Raw genomic sequence first — 19,440 nt, 5'->3', positions numbered from 1 at the left:
CTTTTCGTTTTTAATGTTCAAGTTTAACATGATATTAAGAAACCAAAGATGATTTTCTTGTCTGTGTGTCCAGATACAGAAATACTTCCTGGGCTTGAAGAGCAGCATGCCTTCCATGTCCCCCATAGACAGAAAGTGGCCGGCCAGGCCGTACGGCTTCCTGGATGGAGTCCACACCGAGCTCCGGAAAATCTTCCATCACTGGAGGGTCGGTCACAAAAACCGACCACATTCAGCCACATTAAAGAACCATGTTTATAATAACTGCATATACATCAGAATGTAACTGAATGAATTTGTCTCTTGTTTAGTGCAAGAAATACAGGGACCAGTTCACCGAGGAGAAGAAGGCCGTGTATGAGGAGAAGCTGGAAGCAAGTGAGATCTTCAAGGATAAAAAGGCTCTCTACCCAAACAGGTAGCTGAACATCACTGCCATCAAGTGCCCTTTATTTTATTTTATAGCAAGATAAAAGCAACGTGTAGTCACATGATCAAGGTAAAGCGGAGTCTTGTTTTCCTGTATTGTGTGTCAGTGTGAGTCAGCCTTTCAAAGGAGATTACCTGGAGATCAGCAAGAACCCCAAATATCAGAAACTCAACAGTGCTGTGGACGAGAAGGTCCTGCTGGCCGACGTGGTCAACAAGATTAACAGGGCGAATGGCAAGGTCAGAAAACACACACGCGCACACACCACAGTATTTACAGTCCATTTAGTTTGTATGCAAACTGGAAAACCTAAAACAGGAAGTGTGATTACACAGCGACCTTGTGTGTTTAGAGATTTTCTGCAATTTTCCACAGTGAAGCAGAGCCGCCGTTTGTTGTTTTGATGTATATTTCAACACTTTACACGGTGAGCTGATGTTTTTTGACATCATAACAACTGACAGCGTTTTTCTTCCAGCAGACATCAGACATTTCTGCACAGGTCTGCTATGTTGTAGCTCAGAGCTTGGAGCTCACAAGCATTTAAAAATGCATTGAAAGAAAACATGTAGAGGGGGAATGATAGAGGGCTAAAATGTTAGCTTGCACGTTTGCAGGGAACGCCACGGATCTTCCTGCTGACCAAGAAGAACTTTGTCCTGGCTGACCAGAAAACGGGCCAGGTGAAGGCCAGCATTCCTCTGCCAGACGTCACTAGCGTGTCGGTCAGCACGCAGAAAGATGGCTTCTTTGCTCTCAAACTCAAAGAGGTGAGAAGAGACACGATTGTGTAGTTGAGTAGAATTATGAAGCTGCTGTGCTCTGGCTCGTTGAAGCCAAAGTCATTCAGGGAGTGAGCTTCTCATTTAGCTCGGCGGGAAGCGAATAAAAATGTCTCCAAGTGACGGACGATTACTGTAAGGCCAGACGAGACACCAAAGTTTATTAAAAGATCTTAATATGTGACTTTCTTCTACTGCAGGGTTCGGCTTCAGCTGTCAAAGGAGATTTCTTGCTCAGCAGTGAGCACCTTATTGAAATCATCACCAAGCTCCATCGCATCGGGGCGACCGCCGCAGACCGGGAGAAACTTAAAGTTGACATCTCGGATGAGTAAGAGCAGTCGCACTGAGAAAGGTGATATTTCTTCGGCGCCGTCGATGTTTTGTGACGTTGCCCATGTTTTCTGTGTGGCAGGTTCCTGGTGCAGTTTAAGCAGGACAAAGTATGCGTGAAGTTCATCCAGAGCAGCCCGAAGAACGGCAACAGCATATCCTGCAAGCGCAAGAACAACCGCCTGCTGGAGGTGTCGGTACCCACATCGCCATAGTGAAGTCTCCACTGCTGTCGTTGAGCGCTCAGTCTGGCGGCGACTAAACATCAAACCATCACCCTCCCCCAAAACTCTGGACTCAAAAGCCGTCACACCAGTTTCCCCTCTGAGCCCAAAAATGTGCAGTTATTTGGCTTTTTGTTCTTATCAAAGTTTCTAAGGCACAGGTACAGATGTAACCACATTGTTTGTTTGGCATAGAAAGCCCTAATCTGGGTTGCATGCCACAGAAAATTATTAAAATGTTTCACTGGTGTTTTGTGAACCTGACGCGAAGAGTTGACGCTGGTGCAAATCTTGTTAGTGCACAACAGACTTCTGTATACCAATGGTGACGTTGACAATGATTGTTCTGCCTGTATGGTAAATTAGAGACGTTTGTGACGAGCTCCACAGATCTCGACTCGTCTGCGTTTGAGCAGCTTTAGCTTTAAAAAGATGGCTTTTGGGGTCAGCCTGTCGGATTTTGTTCTCTGATGAACGTGAATACTGCACTTGCTTTCACCTCCGCATAACAAAAAGAGGATGACCTGAAAATGTATTTGATTGTATGTTGTATTCTTTTCTATATTTTCTTTCTCAGAAAAAAGGTGGACAGCTGCAAAGTCAAATGTAATGTGCTTGATTTATTGTAAAACCCCATTCGTATCCATTCTATGTGCCATTGAACAGGTCCTGTGACTTGTCACGTGTCGGCGTACAAACACAAACGTTGTTCCCGTTCATGTCGAGCTATTCAAAGGGTCAAAAACCTTTCCGAACGGGCAGTGTTGACCTGCAGTGCCACTGTATGTTTTGATGAGGCTGCACATGTGATAACTTGCCATTTCTCAACACACTGCAGTGTGCATTGATTCTCAGGCTTTGTTCTGTAGAGACTTCCTGCACTCATATCACAGATTTCCATATATAAATTAAAAGAAGCCCCCTGAGCATCATGTGGGACTGACCAAAACAGAAAGATGCCCGACCAAAGGACAAAGGATTCATTCCCCTCATCCAAAGCTTTCTGTGACGCAAACCCTTGAACTGAATATTTTTCGTGCAATAAGTAAAACGTTTTGTCTCAATTATTCCCTCTCTGGTAAAACAGCAGTGAGGACCCATAGCAGTTGCCCTTCCTGTGCCATAAGCTGTACATAAGCTTTGAAGGCCGTGGCCCCGACTCGGACAAAGGGCAGTTTAGTATCTTTATTTTAATTGCTGTATTTGTAAAATTGCTGTTTCTGCCACTGAAGTTTGAGTCGGTGTTGTGCTCCGCCCACTCGCTCCTAATATGTTTTTTTGTTGTTTTTTTTAGGAAAGGCCAAATATTAAGTGACTACAGATCCTTGATGAATCAAAGAATGGGCAAATTTGGGTTTTTTACAACTTTATAGAAGTCTTATTTAAAAAAAATCTGGTATTCAGTCATTTATACACGGGGAACATTTGCGTGTCAAGAAGCGAGAGCTCTATATTTTCAGGCACGTTGACTATTTGTCTGATTTTTCTGGTGGGGCGTTTTGTACTTTCGGTGAATGTGCGAGGGAATGACATAAATTAGCTCTTGATGGCTTTTGCAATCCAGGGTATCGTGGTCTGTACATGAAAATTGATTTTGTGTTTTCTTTAATGTAACGCACGACACAGGCACCTGAGAAATCAGCCGTTGACCCTCACGTGGGAACAGATGGGCTGAATTCCAGTTTTGATGTATTTTCCTGGCTACGCTGCTTTCAGTGCAGTTTTAGGGTTCTTCCTCCCCACTCTCTCTCTCTCTGAATCGCTGTTTTGTATTTGAACAGTTGCTAGAAATGCAAAATGATGTCTGCATTATTGTGTGCCTAATGTTAACCTGTGCTAAGAGACAGATCATGGAAATGCTTCAGTAGAACTCAATGTAACATTTACAAGTAATCTTTTTTTAAATTAAATAAAAGTCAGTAATTAATAAATGTTATTCTGGGACACTCTTTGCATTATTTCTGTATCCAGTTATTTTCAAAGATACTTGCCTTTATTATCGAAACCAGTATATGGTTAATACTTCAAATCAAAAAAGGCTTTTTTTATATATAACGTACCACGTGCAGGCAGCTTTCAGTCATCCGTACATCACACTATTAAGTCTCACATTCCTTTAAAGGGCCTTGGTTGCTGTTTATCATCAGTATCAACTAGAGATGGCACGATACCACTTTTTTATGTCCGATACCGATACCGATATCATAAATTTGGATATCTGCCGATACCGATATGAATCCGATATAGTGTTTTTTAATCAACAAAACTGTTTTTTAAAATATCTTGCTGCATTTTGCAAGTCTGCAAGTTCATACTCAAGTTTAAAACAACAACTACACTAAAGCTATTCTGTTATACCTGTATACAAAAAAAATATTTCATAGTTCAGCAATACTGATCAATCTAATAAACTTAGACCTACACCATCCTCCCTATTCTGGTATTTTAAAGAGTACTTAGCGTAAATATTAAGCAACCTAACTAATAGGGTTCCAACTCCCAGCAACAACAAACATAAATAAATAAAAAATAAGGAACCACCCCTCACGCGCCACCTCATGATGCTTAATCGACGTAATCAACCTTAATTTGATGCAGTGTGAAAAAAAATGCACAGAAATCAATTATTTTTCAAGAAATATTAAATAGATTCAACATCTTTCTTCAACAAAATTGCAGACTGCACAGATGGTACCTTCCCAAAGTAAAAAGTACTATAGCTTACTAGGGTATATTAGACTTAATAGTTACTATATACAGTAATTGACTTCTATTCATTTTACATCAAATTAAAACTTTGGGTGTCAGATAATTATTTATTAAAAGCTCGACATTTTAAATGAGAATAAGAAAGAAAAGTATGTCTTTGTGCCCCCTTTTCCCTGTTAATGCCCTATCGGCCCCCCTGGCTAAACTTTGCTAGATCCGCCCCTGCACAGTTACCAGCGTCAGCTACGTAGAAAAAGATCCTGGTGTAGAAAGTAATATTAAATAAATTCTAACAACAGCTTATCAAGCTTAAACGTGCTGCTGTTGTTCAGCCGCTGGTTTCCTCTTTCTGGTGCAAAGTGGGCCAAAAGCAAACTAGAGACACGGACTCGCGACAGAAAAGCCGATCAGCTGATCATTTAAGCAGTTTCACGATTGAAGTAGCAGCCGTAGAGCGAGAGGCAGTCGCTTGTTAAGCTTAACGTGGGAATGCTTTACAAACATTCAGAGATGGACTTACACACTTGCTTTACTTCTCTCGGGGATAACTTTGTCGGAGATGAAATGCCAGGTTGCTAGCAAAGCTCCACATGCTATCCAGACCACCGACAGGTCCGGCATGCCACAGCCGCTCTATCACGTGATGCATACTGCTCCGACTGCTAACGTTCTGAGGTGAGTTACGGCGTGTTGCAAGTTTTGCGAGGTGCTTTCGTGATATTTAATGGATCGGATTAAATTTTTTATTTTTCTCCGATATCCGATCCAGTAATTTAGGTCAGTATCGGACCGATACCGATACGTAATATCGGATCGGTCCATCTCTAGTATCAACTGGGCTTTATCTTGGTATACGAGTGTTTAGGGGGGTTAGTAGCACTGAGGCTGGATGGCCAAGCCTTGTAGTCAAGCAGCTGGCCAGATGTTTTCCATCACATCTGGGGAGAGCTGTCCTAGGGTTAAATTCCGCGGCTTTGGGAGAACTGCCGGCAACAGGTCTCTAGAGAGCAGCCCTCAGATTGAACACAGTGGTAAAAATAGCATACCATTTTGGGCTGCCTAGTACCCGGTTCCCACCACTCTGCAGGCTGGGAAACGAAGGCGGAGTCCCAGCCTCCCACTGAATATTCAACCCTGAGTGAGATCTCGGAGGAATTGGCCAGTGCACGATCCCATCTCCTGCAGAACCTGAAGCTGTTGAACACTGAGCAGGTCTGACCGGTTTCTCCGGTGGATTCTGGACGTTCGCTGATTTTGTCAGAAACGGTGCACAGGTGGGGAAATGTGGGACCCTCCTTCGTTATTTTTATATAAAGGCAAAATTGTTCACTGGTGGGAACCATATTGGGGCAATCGGTGTGTACAAGCAAATTATGCCAGTTGAGAGATGATAGTCTCTAGCGACATCCTGTGGTTCTAAGGTGACATAACCATGAAAGCTGTGACGTGCAGGCAGAAAATGAATGGTGAGTTATAGATTTTCACTGATTCATGAATCCATAATAACATAAATTCGAATGTCTGATTTTATTTGTAAGTTTTTATGAAAAAATGCTGATGTCCTCACAGACTTCTCTGTAATCAACAGAGTAACGCTTCGGTTTTGCTCACTGAAAGGAGAGAAATACTTAAATAACTTTACTTTATCCACCTTTAATGACGCAAACTGTGCAGGACTCATTAGCAAACCTGATGTCTGATCGCGGTGGCAGGGATCCAGTGGCAGCTCTAATGCTGCTGGCAGTAAATAACACAATTAAGTCTACTGTATAAACCTGTGCAGACACAAAAACTGACGTCCTGTTTTTTGTTTCTTGGCAATATGCTAAAGGTCCATGAGTCATTAGACTCGCATCATTTGATTAAGGGTAGACGTACACCACATTCCCAGCACTGATTGGATTAACAGTTGGAAAAGGTTTTATTATGTTGCTTACATTCATCAAATACAAATCTCAGTTTTCATCCAGTTAACCCTTCATTGTCATATGCTGTGCACTGACTGGGAAGCAGGTAAATAAGATGCTGACATTGGGATCTACATGGCACATCATGCTTAAAAAGAGCTGCAGTGGCAGCTGCAATGCTGCTGGCATTAAATAAAAAATGCAAGTGTAATGTGTTATAAACCTGACTCACTCCTGCACAGGTTCTTGCTGCATCATCATTCTGCTTTTTGTGTGCAACACTACATGCTTGCTAAGTGTGCTAAGAGTGTAACCACCTCATGATCAGATGTGTTTAAAGGTACATACTCGTCTCACACACACATCTTGTCCTGTGGGAGAAGTCCTTCTTGTCTGGTACTGGTCTGAGATGTGTTGCTCTCTCATACAGAATAACCACTCATTGCACTGCATGAGGAGAAAGCGTCTAAAACATGGTCTGAGTCCTGATGCTAAGATAGAGCTCACCTGGCAGCAGTCGAGATAAATGGGAGCCTTGAACAATGTTGACAGCGCTGATGATGCCTTGTCCTCTTTTCTGTTGCATTTGTGGCACAGATTTCTTTCACGTGTAGAGAGCTGACTCTTAAATATATCAGCTTGGTTTGTTCACAGCTTCTTCTCAGTCTGGCACTGACAGCTGAAACATCTCTGCCTCCAACTGGAGCTGTGCAGCTGTTTGGTAAAGACACTAGGGGGCAGTCAAAGCCACTGACTGAAGCCAAAGCTAACCTCTCTTGTAGATCTCTCACTGGTTTCTACCGATTTAACATTTACAAGTTGAAAGCAAAGAAAGTTTTTGAATCTTCGAGACTTTTTGAAGTGACCATGTCATTTAAGGTGGACCTCATACATGAGGTAACTCGCAACACGACATAATGACCATAATTAATAAATAGAGAATTGATAATGAACCTTCAGTTAATAGTTACACAGCAGTAAAATCATAACTAATAATGCTTACTGATTAGTAAATGATTCATAGATGATGTGTGTAATGCTTGTTTTAAAGAACAAATAATTATCCTTTGATTGTTTTTGCTTTTATTTTCTATGTTTGATTAGGCTGAGGCACCAAACGTATTCAAAAAGGTTTAGCTTAAAATATAAGCTCTTATGACTGAGACTTGTCTCACTGTTTATTTATTTTATTATTATTATTACATGAATTAACGACACAAACACAGATTATTAGCTACAGGCAGATAAAACATGCAGGTCATAGTTTAATGAGCGCCATCAATTTTTCTTTGTGAAGGGTTTCCTGCATGGCCAGTTCTCCTTCCATACATGGAAAATGTAAAATTAAATGTATATTGTTATTTTATTATTCAACCCGTTTACTAAGGTCCCACTATAAAGGTAGTATTTCAAAGGTGGAAATAACCTCATCATGCAGCCATTTATCCATGCAGCCATCTCTTGTAGTTTCTTGAATATAAATATAAAATGTAAACACTGGAATTAGTTAAATGTCATGGGAAGTCAAAGACAGCGTAAGTAAAATAATTATATAAGGACTCGTAATATGTGATGTGATTTGTGACTGTACTTTATACTTACCTTTATTTAACATCCTACTTTATCCATCATTTAAACGCTTATAGTCATATTTCACATATAATATCGTCATAAAGCCAATTATGTATTCAGTTATTTTAGGATGTTTTAAAAGGTTCTACTGTGAGACATCACCAAACAATAACAACTACAAATTAAAATATGTCATTTTGCATTCCTTGAACAAGATTTTCATACTGGGATGCTTAACCAGCTTCCCCATGAGAAACACTGGACTACTCCTTCAGATCTACAAACAGTGACTGCAGATTTAGCCAAAGAACGACCAAGCAGACTCAAATCAACCAGGCAGCCATTTTTATGCTCCTGGAACAATTACCAGGTCTTAAATTTACTGCTGCAAAGTGCCAATAAGATCAAAGTTGATCCAAAGAATTTCTAAGTTCAATATGCAACACCCCTCCTCCATTCCTCCTTCTTCCAACCTTTTTGTTGATCCATTAATTTAATGTAGCATATCATCGGAGATGAAATCGTCATAAATAATCCTCGTTCTGTATCGCAGGACCACGAGCTGTCGTCATATTGTGACCTTCTGGCTGTAACTCAATTAGGATAGCATCAAAGACATAATATCAAATACGATTAGATTAGCACCTTGTATGATTACAATTTTCAGAAATGTCATCATTGAAATGTTTGTTTTTCCCATTAAACGATTGTTATGATTTTGTTTGGTTGTGGGGTTTTTGTTTTTTCAAGGCAGTGGGCGTAAATTAGCCTGTGTGTGAAGTTGGTTCACCATATTGACACTATTGAGTTGTCAACGCGTCAAGGCTGATTTCATTATTGAGTTTAGGATGTAGATGTCAACATATTGGTCGCCAGCTTGGTGATTTATTTTGGCATAAATCGATACTGTGATTTAAATAAAAGCAGCCCTGAAGACCAGAAACAGACAGGGGAAAGTCATTTCTCTTTACCTTAAGTCCGATAGCTAGTTTTGGAGTTCATTTACTGATGTTCTTCTTTTTCTTTTTATAACCATCAATATAACGTCCATATAACCATCAATATAAAGAATAATTCAATGTATGATGAACTTACTTTGCAGGGGCTAATGGTGGCATGAACAGGAAGTAGAGACCCAGTAACAAGAAAATGAGGTTGTGCTAAAGGCAGACGAGGACGGACACCCACCGACAGGGACAGACACAAAGTATCACATTACTGCCTCTGGCAGCGTGTCAGGCAGTCTGAAGGGAGGGACTGGGGATGGACCAGATCTGATTAATGAGTGCTACTGGGTGGTGGAGACTCTGTCCCCACTCACCCTTGAGTCACCAGCACACTCAATGGCTTCATCAATTTGTAGCCATTATAGACAAGAATGGATCCGGGGGTGGAAACTAGCTTCTGCTCCACCATCTGTGGGTATCTGCGCGAGTAGTAATCATTTCTTTCAGATTATAAAATGACACATTTATGTGCTGAATGCAGCCACTAAGTTAAAGTGTCTGTTTGATAAAAGTTTGACTTTATTCAAATATTCATGGCTTTTAACTAAAACTGTGTTGTATCTGCACCATGCTAAAATGCTAATGATAACTAGGCTAACCTGCCAATGTTTGTGAATTTTTTCCTCTGGGAACTACAGCCTATCAGTCATAATTGACTTAAACAATGGTGATACATGGGAAGTTAACATAAAATAATGTATTTATATTGTAGAGATACTTCATTTCATTGGAAAAGTAATGATTCTCACAGTCTGCTAGTGGCCCAAAATCAAAGGTAGAATTCTCCGGACACTATCCAGTTGTTAAATGATGATGTGATAAACCCTGCTTCCTGCTCCAAACTACAAGGCTGTTGTGTTTTTAACATGTTTTGTATCTTGTTCTATTTAATCTGAACAAGCCCCTAAAAACAGTCAGTGATCACTGTCGGCCTGTCTGGGTTTTTATTACCACTGTTCATTTTAAAGCTCAGTTTTTAAACCCTTACGATGTAGCTACAGCCCATGCAGCAGTATATTAATGACTAACCTCGTATTGTGGATGGATTATCTCAGTTGTTCTCCTGACTGAAGTTTACAGCATCCTGCCATGCGATTGCATTTGTGCCTAACCATCGGGAACCCTCTCATTAACTTTTATCGAGTGGAAAAAAGTTAGCGTTCATCCTCCAGCTTCACTGTTTATGCTATGCTAACATAGCTGTGTCGCTAGCGATCACGTAGCACATCATTATATACCAGCTAGCCCAACTTCAATAACCCTACAAACGCCACTGCTGTTTAGTTTTCTGTCTTCATTTATGTTGGAAGTGATAGCAGAGCTGTACGTTTGAATTTTTCAGAAATCTCTCAGTCAGAACATGCTATATCATGTTTAGGTATCATGCTATATCAAGCTAGCTAGCTAACTTCCTGCTAACTTCTAACTCAGTTAAACTTCATAAAGTCTGTTTTCATGGATGTTAAACTTTATTGTTTACCTGGTAAAGCAGCAATGCTGATCATTATTACAGATGAAAGAATTTAGACCGTTTGTGACTCTCAATGATGCCACAGTGTTCGTTTGACTTTGGGACCTGAAGCGGCGTTTGGACCCTGAAATGACTGATGATGTCAGACTTACAGACCAGATGGATATGCAGTGAATGTGAATGTACCACAAATCCAGCTGCAATCCAGCTAATAATAGTTTCAAAATGTAAGTGCTAGACTGACCAACCAATCTTAATATCCTTATAACTTCTCCATTAGCTTAGCATGAGAAAGGGCTTGAGCTCACTTTCTGCCACACAGAGTCGCTTGCATTTAGGGTTGCCAACCGTCCCTTAAAAAACGGAATCGTCCCGTATTTAGAAACAAAAGTACACGTCCCGTATTGAGCTAATAAGGGACGCACTTTGTCCCGTAATACAGTGAGAATCAAAAGTAGTCTATAACTTTTAATGGAATTAACACTTTGTTTGAAAACATAATTCCCAGCCCCTCTCCTGCTTTGTGACCAATGAGCTGACAGCACACTTATGACAATTCGAGTATGACAATTCAGATTACCGCTCATCTCATTGGTCGAGGAAAGGTCGCTTACGGAGAAAATACCGGAAGACAACAGATGACCACAACAAGAAGCATGGCCAACAGGGAAACAAACCCCGACACTGCGGTGCAAGTCTCGGACAACAGTACACCTAAAGCTGGGCAGACACTGTGCGATTTTTTCAGTCACGTTATTCAGCTCCTGCTCAAACTGCACGATTGACTCGCAGGGGTTAGAAGTTGGTAGGTCACGATGCAGGTCTCACACTATACGGCCCGATGCTCTGATGCGACCTGAGTGCTCACACTGTGCCTCCATAAAATGAAGGTTATAACAGAAAATCTGTCGCTCCCTCTCTCTGTCTTTCACTCACACAGACACACCACCACCATCAACTTTGCTAAATTGCTAATGAAAAACATTGATCAGCTGTGATTGAGCAGCAGTGTAAATCCAACTATTTTCACGGTTGTTGTGGTCGTGATAATTTTGTGAGGCCACATCGAAAAGGCTCGGATGAGCTTTCCAAAGTTCTACAAGTTGTGCCTCCATCGCTTGTGTCCAGATCACACGCTGCACAGCCGTGCTGCTCCATCTTTTTCACCGACGTTTACGTGTTTGCGCGTGAGCAGTGTGAGCGGCTGTGTCACCACAGCCGCTTCTCGTTACCCCACGTATACTAAACGATGCACGATGAAGGCCAAAATCGGGCCGATCACCAAATCGGTCGCACGACTCAAAAATCGTCTCAAAATGGGCCAAAAATTGCACAGTGTAAGCCCAGCATTAGAGCAGCAATGTTTGTTCCCCTCAGAGAAAGAAAAAAAGGCTGCAAAAGTACTGGGAGGAATGGGAAAAGGAAAACACCTGGCTGGGAAAATGCATGGTAACACCTATAAAGCGCACTGCACTGTGTGCCGGCGCACTTTTTCCATAGGCATGCTTCTAATGGTGGGCACATGAAGAACATGAGGGGCGTGAAAGCTCGGGGAACCCTTAACCAATTTTTTGTCCACCAGGCCACGGCAGAAGCAGATATGGTATGTAAACACTGGTTGTTTTTTTTTAAACCCTCTGGTTAAGGTTAATATGGCCTGTATTGGCCTGTATTTATATAGCGCTTTACTAGTCCTTAAGGACCCCAAAGCGCTTTACATATCCAGTCATCCACCCATTCACGCACACATTCACACACCGGTGTGGACATGTGCAGTGAATATCAGCGCTATGTGGCCAGAAGTGTGATAATATAAATTTATTTTGTGTAATAAACAACTGCAAGGATAGATGATTGCAACAAATTGATGACTAATACATAAAAGTAATACATAGATGAATAATGATGATGAGTTATGATGCGTAATCATGGGAACAAGCGGGTTTACAAACAGGAGCAGCTGATTAGCTTTAGAAAAGCTGAAATAATACCTCAACTGAAGCCAGTTGTACTAAATGCACTAAATGTGCACTGTTACAAGAATATTTTTCTTTTCATTGTTTTCTATTATTTTAAGTTAAGCAGGACAGAGTTCTTTTAAAGAAAGATTTACTTATATTCTCAAAAGTTAAGCATGACAGGCTTCTGTTTAAGAAAGAGACCTGTTTTACTGTGTTAATGTTGTCATTTTGAGCTAAAAATAAATGGCTAAATGATCATTTGTTTCCCATATGGTCATATCACAAAGAATATGCATCTGCTTAAATCAAATTCAAGTCAAATGGTTAAAAAATAATTTCACACACAAAAAAAAAAAACTACAAAATTCACCACACTGGGAAGGGTGAACTGGGTTGCCCGGCCCTGGCCACGAGGTGTCCCTTATTTATTTTTCAGGGAGTTGGCAACCCTACTTGCATTGCATTACAAGTTCATGCAAGTGATAACACATCCTGTTCCCTGTGCAAGCAAAAGTTGGCGTGTTTGTGTGTGCATCTGTGTCTTTTAATGATCTTCACATAGATTGCGTGTGAACACAAGCAGCTGCGACAATGATATAGATAAGCAAATAGCTTCACACACATCGTTAGGTGCTCATTTACAGACATTAGGCAGGACGACAGGTAGCTCAGAAACTAGCAGGCATGTATGTGAGTGTATCTGCCTCAGTGAATATAAATTATTTGTAACATGCAAAGGCTGTGAATTTATACATTTTAGTGCAGTAGAGCACAGTTTTGGCAGCTATCCATCTTCCCAGCAGCTTACTGCGTCCGGTTACTACATCAGGTTGATTCTGTGACATTTTCCTTAAATTTCAAAAAGGCCCCAGGCTGCTTCAAGGACTACGATGAAATATTTGCTCTTCATGGTAAATGGTAAATGGCCTGTATTTATATAGCGCCTTACTAGTCCCTAAGGACCCCAAAGCGCTTTACATATCCAGTCATCCACCCATTCACGCACACATTCACACACTGCACCAGTATAATCATAGTATAAACTGTCTCGTGGAGGGTGAAAAGGCAGTTAAAACTGAGTTTCCTGATTGGTGCTTAGAAGCTGTTTAGAGCAAAATTGGAAGGATAATGACTCTTAATCAAGACATTATGGCCCCCAATGGTACTGATGATTTTAACGCTTGCTTTTTAAATTGCATATTACTGTAACTAACGCATTTGTTCAGACTGCCGTTAGATGAACAAAAATTGGCAAAAAGTGTGGAAAAAGAAGACAAAGTGAGGAGCAGAAGGTTGGGGGGAACAATAATGACAGAAGACATAACACATAAGCAAAAGGATCAGTGAGGAAAATGAGACCTCTTCCTCAGCGTGGCACGACATGCATCAAGCAGTGGCAGCCCCTCCTCTAAGCCCGTCAGTCCTAAATGACCAGTTAAACCAAAGGTTTTTCTCTTTTTAACGCTTGGAAACCTTCTGAAACACAACTTCATCCTTTAACCCGTCCCAGGCTGGAGATTCCTGCACGACAACCAGGCGTCATCTGCTATTAAACCAGAACTGGCTGCCATTTTTAATCGCACCTTTCAGTAAAGAGGTTGTATATTAAATTAATGTTTTTTGAGCAGATTCAGTCACATCATTGTTCATTGTCTCATTGCTATAAACTGAGTGTTTAGCTAAAGTACACGATAAAACTAAAATAACATCAATAAAATAAAGTGATGGGGACACAGATCTCATTATTTTCCTAAATACTCCCGAGTGTCTTTAGAGCCAGACGTTTGGCATTATGTATGTGGAGCTGTTACTGAATGAGTTTGGAAAAATATGCCGAGAGCATCATGGAATAATCATGAGCAAAGAAGACAATGATGAAGAGTTGCTTATAAAAATACTGTTTAATGCTGTTTAAACCCAGAGCACTCATGTATCTGGCATGTAGTGACAGAAATTAATTTGGAGGCATGTTGCTGACATGTATCAGTCTGGAAAGGCTAAGAATCCTTTTCTAAGGTTTTGGGACTTCAAGGTCAAGGTCAAGGTTCTTTATCATTTGTCACATGCATAGTTATACAAGTATAACACACAGTGAAATGTAGCCTGACACGCTCCTCGACATGTGCAAAAATTGGGGGGGGGGGGGGGGGGGGGGGGGGGGTGTAGAGGAAGAACATTATATATATATATATATATATATATATATATATATATACACTGGGTGAATGTGCAGTAGTAGCAGCAAGCAGGTGAATTCTGTACATTAATATGAATAGATATCTGACTATTTTACAGGATAGACAATATAAACATATTTAAAATTAGAGGAATTGAAATGTACATTGTGCCTTGGTTTAGTGTCTGGAAGGGTCTGGAAGTGGACTGCAGTGAACCACGGTGAGAGCCGTTATCCACACATGGAGGAAACTTTAAACGAAGGTGACACTTCCCTGCGTGGCCAGACAATCCCAATTACTCCAAAAGTGCATCAGTGACTCATCCAGAAGAGCCCAAAACAACATCTAAAGAACTGCATGATTGAAAATACTCGGTAGAGTGATGGTCTGCGATTGCTGTGGAGTGGCTTAAATCAGATTGGCAGGATCTTAAATTAGTTAAGAGTAGTAGTAACAGTTTTTAGGTCTATGGGACAGTTACTTTTTCCACGCAGGGTCAGGTAGGTTTGGACAACTGTTTTTTCCCTCATTAATAAATGAAATAATCATTTTACACTGAAATTCATATTTCCCTATGGAGTTTATATTTAGACATTTAAAGCCCATGGTTTAAATTAAGAGGAGGATGTGTGCAGAATATTTGCAAAATAAAAGCGATAGAAAAACATGAAGGCTGCTCCGTGTCTTCAGTATGAAACAGGCTGAGATTCCAGCGTTTCTTCATTTATTCAGATTGTTTTCAGCCCATATATCATCATGTAGGTCACTTCAGGATGCGCTTTGATAAGAATGCAACACCCCCACAGCAGCCAGCGATGCAATATTCTAAATCTGCAACCTAAACTCATTCCCAGAGTTACAAGCTTCTCCCTCTGGCCTTTTTTATTTAATCTGCCTCACTCAACAATAAAGGCATGTTTCATCTCAGCGTGTCAGGTACTAAAGCAACCAGAGGAGAAGGGGAACAAAATAAAGCTGATGTGACAGTGTCACACAAGGTTACTACAAAGAATTATGTGTTTCCTTCTTAACCTACCACTCACCCTAACACACACACACGCATGCCACTGATTAAATGCCACAAACATGGATTGGTGGGAGTGTCTGTGGATCACAAGGCTAATTGAACTGTCTCAGCTGTGGAAAGAACGATTATTAGTTATAGAAAAATGCAGGTAAGAGCGGACAAGAAGAGCAGATGTCTGTTCATGTCATATTCAAGCAAACATATAAAAGAGGAGATTGCTATTTTGATTCGATAAAAGTTTACTTTTATGTCTGTGTTGATCTGTCACTATGTTTATGGCTAAAATATCTCAGGAACTGGAAGTTCATGTTCCCTAAAGCATGATTTATAATGATTCTGGTGTTCCCTTAATGCTTTATGTGAACAAATATTGACAGCACTGGTGCAAAAATAGCAGTTTTGTATAAGAGTGGTTAGCACAGGCTTCACATTGTCGTGCTGAGGAACATGTGTGCGATGAGCGCTTTGAGATCCTCGCTCTGAGGAGCAGACTGGGTGTCCCACAGAGCAACAGATGTTTAACTACTCTCTCCAGCCACTCCTTTGTGTGCTAACCAGCTCTACGTGTGTCTGTCTCCTCCTATCATTCACAGACCTCTGTTTAGGAGTAATTAGCTATGTGCCTCCTCTCTTCCTCCACTTCTACCCTGAAGCCTCATTGTCATTGTACTGTCATCTCACCCTTAACTGTGCTAAGTAATAATCATCCAATCTCAGCTCTCCGCCTCGCCTCCTTTCCCTCTCCTCCTCCTCCATCCCTCCCTCTTGTCCTCCTCATTATCTCCCGGTCTGAGTTTTGAAGGCTGTCATTAATCAACTCATTTTGAACAATGTTGAACCTTGCAACCCCGAACACCCACCGCTGCTCAACTAGGAAGTGTTCCATTCCCCTGCGGTCCATTAGGCCAATCGGAGCAAAACGAGGGTACGACAAAAGATACAATAGAATCCAAAAGCAGATTTTGGACTAGATTCCACAATAGGACGCAGACAGCTGGGGAACAACAGGCTTTATTATATTCTATCTGTTGGGAATTTGGGGGAATTTTCTTCTCAACCCAAAGTCTCCTGGGATACACTGTCATGTCTTACTTTACTAAAATGCGTGGCGTGTTAATCCCTGTCTGACGCCCGTATCTTTCCTTGGTTGCGTGGTGTTGATGATGGGAACATGCTGCTGAACTCTCAGGCGCTACCTTGCAGCAATCATTAGTGTCAACTATTGGAAAATACCCACAGAAGCCTGCACAGAGTCTGTCCTTTGCAAAGTCATGAGAGTCACGAGATGATGTGCATAATTTCCACCCACATTGTAGCCAAATGTGGGTGGAAATTATTATTTTTTTAAATTGCACAAATTCTATTAGAGGTTCACTGCTGCACTAGACCCCGTTTAACAAACAGGTTCTTGGCATAAAATAAGTGAAATAAAATCGGCTCTGCCTCTGCACTTCAAGAATGGGGTAACCTTTTTGCCATTTAACTATAGAGGTCTGACAGAATCGCCCACCTTCTTTACATTTGTGTATGAAAAGAGGCGACATAAACGCTTCTTTTACAGCTGAGGGTAGAGGGGAGCGATGGGCTGGCTTGTTTTTCTATTCTGTGGCTTGCTCTTATCCATTATAACTCTGTGATCTGCATTGTTGCTCTTGTCAGACCAGTGTGTGTGTGTGCATGATAGAAAGACAACAAGAAAGGGAGGTTAAATAAAATGCATTAAATTGTAAATCATTTAATTTAAATCAAGGATTTTAACATGAATGGAAGAGCAGCCATCCTTCTGAAAGAATAAACATCTGCTCTGCTTCTTTCCTTCAGTTTCTTTTGTGTTAAATTGGACCAAGAAGGACAACTTTTTTGCCAGGAGAGAACACATTCCTCCTTAAATGTAATGAAGACAACCCAAAAGCCTACATCACAGCCTTTCACCTTAAAAACTCTTCTCCCCCCTGAACCGACGTCCTGTGTTAACTCTTAAATTTCAGTCATGTCTTCTAACAACACGTATCTGAAAACTGAACAACGACAAAAAGTTTGCAGCCCACTTAAAACCCTCACTCCTGATTTCCGCTGTTATAGCTGAAGATGAGTGAATGTGGTTGATGAATAATGTCTCCGTTTAACAAAAACAGATGTAGAACGATATCTTATAACAGGCCATCTCTGCTGTGCAATGAACAGAAACCATCTATGCACAGATGTTATATGAAAACAAAGACTTTTTTAAGGATGATTAAAATGGCAGTCTAATGACCATAAATCACAATTCTAATATATTACCAAACACGCTGTTTCTATTTGGTGTTAAATTTTAAATATCAATGTCATCAGCCTACAGAACCTTATCTCAAAGGTTATGATATTTATGCTTGGCCATCAAGAAATGTTAGACAGACTGTATTTAATGGTGAGCTATATCCTCGCTCTGCCTTATCTAATGCCCGGAGAAGAGATCACAGGGTGGTAATTATTTTACAGTCGGTTTTTACAGCCTTGGATCTGTCCAACATCACAGTGATGTATCTGACCATCAAAGACACCGAGAACGAGTCGCCCATGCTATAACATAAAGCATTTACTTTATAACAAATACCCAAGAATTTGCAATCAAATTGCTTGCTCTTGTTAAACCAGGATACATAATAAATGTTATAGAATATATGATGAACATGTACGCTGCTTTGTGGACTCTTCCTGTTCATGCACAGTTTTGTGCAGCACGCTGATGGGTGCATTAGCCATGGATAAGACACCTTGCTGTGCCCATGCTTTAATATTTGATCAGTGATGTAAGTTATAATAATTACACAACATTAACTCCTACTATACGCACAGCTCTTCCAGTCAAAGGAGGCGGCTGATGATTTACTCAAATATATATATGTATATGTAACGTTCCAGCACACACATGCAACTTTTACTTTAAACACGTAGGCTGTTTCTCTTAAATGCTGTGTGCTCAGTTCAGCAGGTGTTGGTGTATTTGTCTTGGACATGAGAACAGTTTGTTTTCCCAGGTCAATGACTGTCTCTTATCAATCCTGTAAAGTCCAGCAGGAAATCACACCTGGTGACTGTGGAAAATAGTCTATATAGATGAAGGCTGAACCCTTTAAGCGACGCTTAATTGCTCAGTTTCAGCCTCTAATTAAGATATTGTCTGTCTGTTTGTCTGCGACACGTAGGAATCAGTTTAGGTTGAAGGGAAGATCTCCTGGAAAACTATAACTACTTACATGCCGTCCTCTTTTGTGCACATTAATATATAAAATATACTACTGCATGCAATAGACGAAGAAGAAAACTGTCTTCCCTTTCCAAATCTTGGTTGCATGCACCGTGTGTATAATTGAAGAATAAATGCCAACTACTACGTGTTTTTTGTCACCTGTGTCTACTTTGCCGGTGTGGTTCTAACCTACAGGAGGGGAAAACAAAGAAAAGTTTGCTTTCTCTCAGTTTACTGCCCTTTTATGTGCTCTGTAGTGTGGTGATGACGATAATCATGGAAGCGGCTGCTGATAAGAACAGTTGGGTTTCTGTCAACCTTAGCAGGCTATAAAGTTTAATCAAGAGTTAGCTGTAAAATGATTAATTTTTGTCATAACTCTAAGTAAGATTACAGCAATTAAGGCAATATAGTCGTCAAGAGTGTTTGCACCTCACACATGTTGGATGTGTAATATAATGAGTGTGTAAGAGGTTGTGTGAGAAAACTACACCTCGACTTCACCTGAAACAGGGTTAAAGATAGAGGACGCAGACATTTAAGGAAGAAGAAGTTCACATTATTAATCTTTCTTTCCTTTTTACAAAGTTCTCCTACACAGGTTAATC

The 19,440-nt window shown here is 40.7% G+C and overlaps 1 protein-coding gene across 6 annotated transcripts in view; it reads left to right on the top strand.

Moving 5' to 3' along the window:
• The window catches only part of myo1b (myosin IB), a 53,769-nt gene extending 50,051 nt beyond the window's left edge, over positions 1–3,718 (top strand). For all 6 annotated transcript variants that reach the window (XM_085250190.1, XM_085250191.1, XM_085250189.1 and 3 more), the window contains 6 exons: positions 74–208; positions 312–418; positions 537–669; positions 1,048–1,200; positions 1,413–1,543; positions 1,628–3,718. In XM_085250190.1, the coding sequence (XP_085106316.1) occupies positions 74–208; positions 312–418; positions 537–669; positions 1,048–1,200; positions 1,413–1,543; positions 1,628–1,760 (792 nt within the window). In that variant the 3' untranslated portion in view covers positions 1,761–3,718. The remainder of the gene's footprint in view (positions 1–73; positions 209–311; positions 419–536; positions 670–1,047; positions 1,201–1,412; positions 1,544–1,627) is intronic.
• Positions 3,719–19,440: the final 15,722 nt, after the last annotated feature.

Source organism: Mchenga conophoros, linkage group LG16, assembly GCF_057382185.1.
Source record: "Mchenga conophoros isolate Kocher_MC1m ecotype Shallow Benthic linkage group LG16, M_conophoros_male_GT1.1, whole genome shotgun sequence".
Lineage (NCBI taxonomy): Eukaryota > Metazoa > Chordata > Actinopteri > Cichliformes > Cichlidae > Mchenga > Mchenga conophoros.
The sequence above is the reverse complement of the archived record's forward strand: the minus strand, read 5'-3'. Positions and strand labels throughout refer to the sequence as shown.